The sequence below is a fragment of the Miscanthus floridulus genome, chromosome 6 (genome assembly GCF_019320115.1).
Source record: "Miscanthus floridulus cultivar M001 chromosome 6, ASM1932011v1, whole genome shotgun sequence".
NCBI lineage: Eukaryota > Viridiplantae > Streptophyta > Magnoliopsida > Poales > Poaceae > Miscanthus > Miscanthus floridulus.
The window spans coordinates 45,925,989-45,932,784 of NC_089585.1; the positions used below are offsets into that span (position 1 = coordinate 45,925,989).

Genomic DNA, 6,796 nt, shown 5'->3' on the forward strand with positions numbered 1-6,796 from the left:
CGAGCAGTGGCGGATGCACGATGCGGGATAAGGGGGGCTAAAACAATAGAGATGTTGATTTGCATGAAGATTTAATGGTGAAATCAAGCTTTTGCTACGGTGATTAGTGGTGAGATCAAGCCATTAGAGGGGGTGATCAGTGGTGAAATCAAGCCCTCCGATGAATCTGATTCCGACGAAATTGCATCTTTGCTGTCCCATATGGTGATCAGGAGCCAGCCAGACACGGAGCAGGCTTCCCCCGACCCCGAGTTGCTGAGCATGCTGGAGGACATAGCACCACCATCTGAATCATATCCTGACGCCGCCGGTGACCAAGCTGATGCTGAACCATAGATATGCAGCTTCCCTAGGTGGAGAGGCCACTTCTTCTTATTCGTCTCAATCAACATTTGGAGGGTTATTCGATCTTTGTGATGGTTATGTGTTTCAGACATGCGTCCATGTTAGGAACAAGCCTGCAGTGTGCTGTGCCCCTCCCGTGGGCAGTGGCTGTCTGAGAGAACATTTTGTGTTGTCGATACGATAGCTATAATGATTGAAATGGAATTCAGTTTTGGTTCTATCTGGATGCCGCTAATAGGACATCGAGTCCAGGTGCTGCTCCTGTCCTGCCCTCTTTTGCATGTTTTTCTGCTATACACACTCGCCATTCCCCATAAACTACAACTGCAAGTCCAATTTACCGGCTGCTTCCACTGTTACATATACCGGCTGCCATCATAGTTATAATACTCCGAGTTTGTAGTAACAGAACAGCAAAGAGGATCTGCACATAGTAAGCCAAGTGCTGCATTTTTGCATTCCAAAAGAGATATACACCTAGTTTGCGGTAACAGAGCACTAAAGAGGATCTGCAGTGCACATAGGAAGCCAAGTGCTGCATTTTTGCATTCCAAAAGAGACCAAACAGTTGGTATCATCCATCCATGATCCATCGCACACCATTTTCTAGAACGGGTTGATGACAGGGCACACAAGCAGGGGACATCGCTTACAAACAATGTACAGCACAAGCCACATACACAGTGGCATGAGCATGGCAAAGCTCTTCTCGGCGCCAAGACTTAACAGTCATGACACAGCAACCCAACGCTCCACAAGACGGTCTTCTTCCTGAGCCCAAAGTCGTCACGTCACACACAGGACCATGGCCATCGTTGGTGATGAGGAATCACAGTCCAGATCGCTCTGCTGCTGCAGCAGCGGGGGAGGCCGACGAGGCAGAAGGGCGGTTGCCGGGCCGGCTGTGCAGCAAGGGGTTCAGGGCCTTGACGACGATGCTCATGTTGGGGCGGAACTCACCCTCGTACTGCACGCACAGGGCGGCCACAGCAGCCATCTGGTGTACATACAAAAACAAAACATGGGTAACATGGTAAGAATCATATCATCAAGATTTGTGTTTATCTTTTGTCCATCCAAACCACATACTGTAACCACTTTTGAAACAAAGTTTTTCAATGACAGTACTCTCTTGCAGTGCTTTCGGAGCAGGATTAAGTGTTACGTTGTGAAATTCCACTTTCAGGTTTACATGGAAATAAGATTAATAATATTTACCTTGGCTACAGCCTTTGGAGGGTATTCATCTCCGAGCCTTGGATCCACGCATTGCCTCACCTTGTCTTCACTAAGCCTCGGTGTAGCCTTCATATATAACCAAGAATTTAGTTGCTTAAATAGCTTCATGCCTTTCATCCTCGTCAAAAACATAGAAAAAATTCCCAGGTAAATGGAAAGGCCCATACCCATGTCACAAGGCTCTGCTGGCCACGGGGCAGTGTGTGGTCAACTGGCTTGCGACCGGTTAAAAGCTCCAGCAGCACAACTCCAAAGCTGTAAACATCACTCTTCGTGCTAAGCTGTCCAGTCATGGCATATCTGAAAACCCCCAAGAGAAAAAGGTAAAAGAGTGTTCCCAAATCCTAACTGAAGATGAAAGCACATTTGGGATGCATACTCTGGTGCATGGTAGCCAAAGGTGCCAAGAACACGAGTAGAGTGGAGGCGCGCAGCCATGTCAGGGGCCTGGTTTGAGATGTCAAAGTCTCCGATCTTTGCAACGTCATGGTCAAAGAGCAGTATGTTGCTGGACTTGATGTCACGGTGGACCACTCGAGGGTCCGCCTTCTCGTGGAGGAACTCGAGCCCACGAGCCGCACTTACGGCAATCCTTGCTCGCTGCATCCATGACAGGACTGGCCCTGGCTGAGCTCCCTTGACACCCTTTTTACCTGTGGACATGGATCAGTCACACATCAGCCCAAACTCAGCAGGCTTGATTGGATTAGGCATCAGCGACAGGTTCATAGTAGTTAGCATGGGGGCAACTGCAAATAGTACCTTATGGAGCTAGATAAATGTTTTCACAAGCAATGAAAATGATAAAAACACTGAGCTTATGGAAGGAGATGGAAGACTTGCTCCCTACCGTGGAGGATATCATGCAATGATCCCCTTGTTGCATACTCATAAGCCAGAACGCGGGTGCTCCCTTCGGCACAGTATCCGACGAGTTGGACAACATTCTCATGCTTCAATCTTGAGACAGCTGAAACCTGCAAAGGAAATGGGAGTGAGAACTGGAGCATCTGGACGAGGAAACATTATATGAGAGAAGTAAAGGTGGCACAACCTGCACAAGGAATTCTTGATCAGGCTGTTTGCTGGAGTCAAGCTTCTTCACTGCAGATTTCGTCCCATCTTTCAGTACACCAAAATAGACTCTGGCATATGAGCCCTCGCCAATGAGTGCATCACTGCTGAAGTTCTTTGTAATTTCCTTCAACTCTTCCAGGTGAATGGGCGGTACTGCAATTGGCTGAGCTCTGCCTGTGGGGACGACAGGGGTTGGGGCTGGGGGCCGGCTAGGTCCAAAGTTATCAACTGCATACGGGAAAAAAGAAATGAAAATAACGATATGTGCTCAGGAAACCCCATTTGTGGTACTAGTAAGCATGATAAATGCTTGTTTAACTTCACTCATATATCTTTATGTTTCCATGGAACCAAACCTGGAAAATAACTAAAACAGTATCTTGTATGTTCAGGGGAACAGGATTTTTGTACCACAGGGTACACAACAAAACCCTTAGTACCACCAGAGTCAAAATAGTTGGCAATCACATTGCAGAGTTCAGTACAACATTCAGCAATCAATTCACCCGGCTCTTTTGGATCCACTATTTGACACACCAGGACAGGTTTTCAGTGAAGTAAATCATATTTAGTCGTGTCAAAAACTATATCGAATAAGGATACAGAAATTCACTCAAAGAGGTAATAAGGATTCAGGAAAGACGAAACAGAGATCATACATAAAACCTCATGTTCACGAAGAATTGTTAGCATGCTGGTTCTATAGAATAGCTTTTCTTAGCAAAATAATGCAATGTACTGAAGACGACGACTGTAACTATGGAAAGAAAATAAAGTTCTTCGAATAATGCAATGATAAACATGTTTATGTCAATGTAGTAACAAATTTAGGTGGACGACCGAGTACAGTTGAGTGGCATGTTTATTATGTCCCCCCTTTCTTTAAGAAAGGCAGAAAGCTGGGTAAGCTAATGTCAGACAGGTAGTTGCATTTCTTATGCCAAAGAATTTTCTGCGAACATAATAAATTGTTGGAAGACAGACAGAACACCATCCCCTTTGCATTGTTCGATCAGGTAGTGCCATCCACGTTTTGTGAAAATCAGTGCCTTGATTGTATCACACAATTAACTTTTTTTTTTACTGAAATTCACAAATTAATCGTTGTTACCATGACAAGAAGTGATGAAAAGAAGAGAGAGAGAGAGAAGTGGCAACCTTGAGCAGGGATAGGAACATAGGCGTCGTCATGCTTCTTCCTCCTGCCAATGTCGTCGTCATCGGCCACGCAGCAGCATGAAAAGCATCCCATGGCCGGCTCCCTAACCTTGCATAACACATAGACATTTACATGACTCCTGTATCGAACCAAGAACGCGCCAAACATTTGCATTTCACACATTTATTGAAACTGAAAACTGTCTGCATGTCCACGCACTAAAAAAAATATCGATAGATTTCAGAATGTCTCGCGGTAATATTTGTAAGATACGGCATTTGCGTACGGGCGCTGAAGAAAACGAGAAGATAGAGATGGACTGACGGAATTTGCCATGCGAATATGTGATGAATTTAATCGGAGTTTTTCTTTAGCACCAATCAGTAGGAAAACGTACGTTGAGACGAAAGGCAAGGAAATAAAGAGGAAAACGTACGTTGAGACCGAATATGCTCTATCACCGCTTCAAGAACCAAACTGAACGGTTACCGTCTACTTATCCGGCGAGATCGAGGATCGAGAGACCAAGCCGGCGGCGACCAATTTCTTAACAAGCACGAACAAGGAGGGTATACAAGAACAACCCAAAAGTCTTGAGAGAAAAGGATAAAATCCGACGGAGTTCACCAGTTGGCATGTGCGATTTAAAATTTTTACATGCCAAGTCAATTAAGAAAAAAAAGCAACAAGAGAGGCGGCGATAACTACCTTTCTTCCTTCTTCTCCGACCTTTGATCTTGGGGGAGCGAGAATCGTAGTACCGGATGGGATCAAGAACAATGCGAGGGGAGTGCTGTGCTGATGGCTGGGGTGCTGGTGAGAGGAGGGGATGAGGAGGAGGAGGAGGAGGAAGAGGAAGGGACACGACGCGGAGGCCTTCCCTCGACGCCCTTCCTTCCCCTTCTTCTCCTCTGCTGTGGAATGCCTGGCCTGGCTTACTTGTTGCCGTTTCCGTTCCGTTTTTATTATTCCCGTTCCCGTCCAGTCCGTCCGTCCGTCCCTTCCTCGCCTCGGCTTCCACCACCACTCGCCAACTGGAATGCACACAGCACACAGCACACACCCCTCTTCGCTTTGCTATTCTTGTCACCTCACCTGCTATGCCCGTTGCCCGTACATACATGCAACGTTTACTACTGCTGATCTGGCACCTGGCTACCTGCTGTCGTGGATGTACCAACACAACTCCAGCCTTCTATCTATAGAAGTACGTAATAAAAACAAAAGCTAAAGTTTGATAGAAAAATGGAAAGCATTTATCCCTCGCTTTTTCCTCATCCAGTTTGAAACTTTAAATTATTGTTTGTAGTATAGTAAGTTATCCACAATTTTACATGCCTTTTTACACCTTCGTCCTTGTTGGGACGTTATCGGATTCACCTCAATCCACAACGGTACGGATATTTTCCGACCGTATTCGAGACCGAATCCGTTTAGAGGGGTTCAAATCTGTCCGTATCCGAGTCCGGATATTCAACATTCGATACCGTATCCGTATCCGAATACTTAAATCGCATATTTATAATGTCGATATCCAATCATATCCTATCTGGCATGCCTGACACTATCCGTATTCGAATCCGAATCCGAACAGAAATATGAAAACAAATATAATATCAGTGATATCCGTTCGTATCCGATCCATTTTCGTCCCTAATTGGGGTGGATTGAGGTGTAATTTAGTTTAAGTTACACTCCAATCCATCCCAACACATGTAGATTGATGCGAATCCGACTACATCCAAATGAGGCCTTCATGTGCTCATCCTGGTAATTATTTGTTGTATCGATGTTTATTCTGTAAATCCAAGTTCTGTATATCCAAACCTGCCCATTCTTTTGGTTAGGAAATAATAGACCACACGGCAAGTCTACTTTTTTTATGTTGGTCATATTGCCGGAAAAAGTTTGATCTAAGATACTCTATTTTCTTTAGAATGCCTCTTGGGATTTCAAAGAAAGAAAGAAAGCAAAAGCTTAGGGAGTGTTCGGCTGGGTGGTTTCGCTTTTTTTTTTCAGCCGAAGCATTGTTTTTCTCTCACAACATTTCAGCATAAACAGTAATTTCCAGCATGAACAGTGCCAGATTCATACCAGCCGAACACTCCCTTAGACTAGATAAGACTGAATTAATCAGGACTAATCTTCCACCCAACGATAATAGTTTTTCTTTCCAGCTACATAGTCTCTTCTCAATCATTTTCCAATCCTTGTTGTTGAGTTTCGTATAGTGCGTTGGTATTCCCAATTATTGGAAGGGATATGTACCTATTTTGCAACCAAATAATTGAGAATATCGCGTCTCACACAACTTGGCTTGCACAAAAACAGAAGATTTCACTTTTGTGAAAATTTATCTTTATACTTGATAATTGTTCAAGTATGCAGAGCAATAACTTTGTATTCATAACTTGTGCAATATCATGGTCTAGAAATAAAATAGTGTCATCTGCGTATTGCAAGATAGATAAACTATCCTCTATTAAGTGTGGTACAACCCCATGAATTTGACCATCTTCCTTGGCCCTAGCAATGATGACAACCAACATATCCACCACTATATCAAATAAAATAGGTGATAGTGGGTCACCTTGCCTTAAACCTTTCTTAGTTTGGAAGTATGGGCTAACCTGGTCATTAACCTTTATGCCTATAAAGCCTTCATGTATGAAGGTCTTAATCCAACTACACAAGTATGAGAGAAACCTTTGTTCTTAAAGGTTTATTGGAGGAAGTCCCATTTAACTTTGCCGTAAGCCTTCTCAAACTATATTTTAAAAATACTACCATTCAATGTCTTCCTATGAATTTCGTGCATAGTTTCATAAAGAACTACAACTCCTTCCATGATATTTCTACCAAGGAGGAAAGCCATTTGCGAGGATCGTATAACTTTCTGGGCTACTAGGGCAATTTGGTTAGTGACTACTTTGGTAAAAAAATTAAACCTCACATTAAGCAAATAAATTGGTCTGT

General features: G+C 43.9%; 1 protein-coding gene across 2 annotated transcripts; it reads right to left on the reverse strand.

Moving 5' to 3' along the window:
• Positions 1-868: 868 nt before the first annotated feature.
• Positions 869-4,767, reverse strand: LOC136458206 (pto-interacting protein 1-like). 2 transcript variants are annotated; one of them, XM_066458189.1, is made up of 8 exons: positions 4,529-4,767; positions 3,820-3,923; positions 2,639-2,889; positions 2,435-2,561; positions 1,964-2,237; positions 1,752-1,884; positions 1,564-1,650; positions 869-1,342 (listed from the first exon to the last, which is right to left on the reverse strand). In XM_066458189.1, exons 2-8 carry the CDS (start codon positions 3,911-3,913, stop codon positions 1,175-1,177), a joined length of 1,134 nt encoding a protein of 377 aa, XP_066314286.1. In that variant the 5' UTR covers positions 3,914-3,923; positions 4,529-4,767; the 3' UTR covers positions 869-1,174. The 2 variants fall into 2 exon arrangements, with proteins under 2 accessions (XP_066314286.1, XP_066314285.1); XM_066458188.1 differs by having other exon boundaries at positions 3,820-3,928.
• Positions 4,768-6,796: the final 2,029 nt, after the last annotated feature.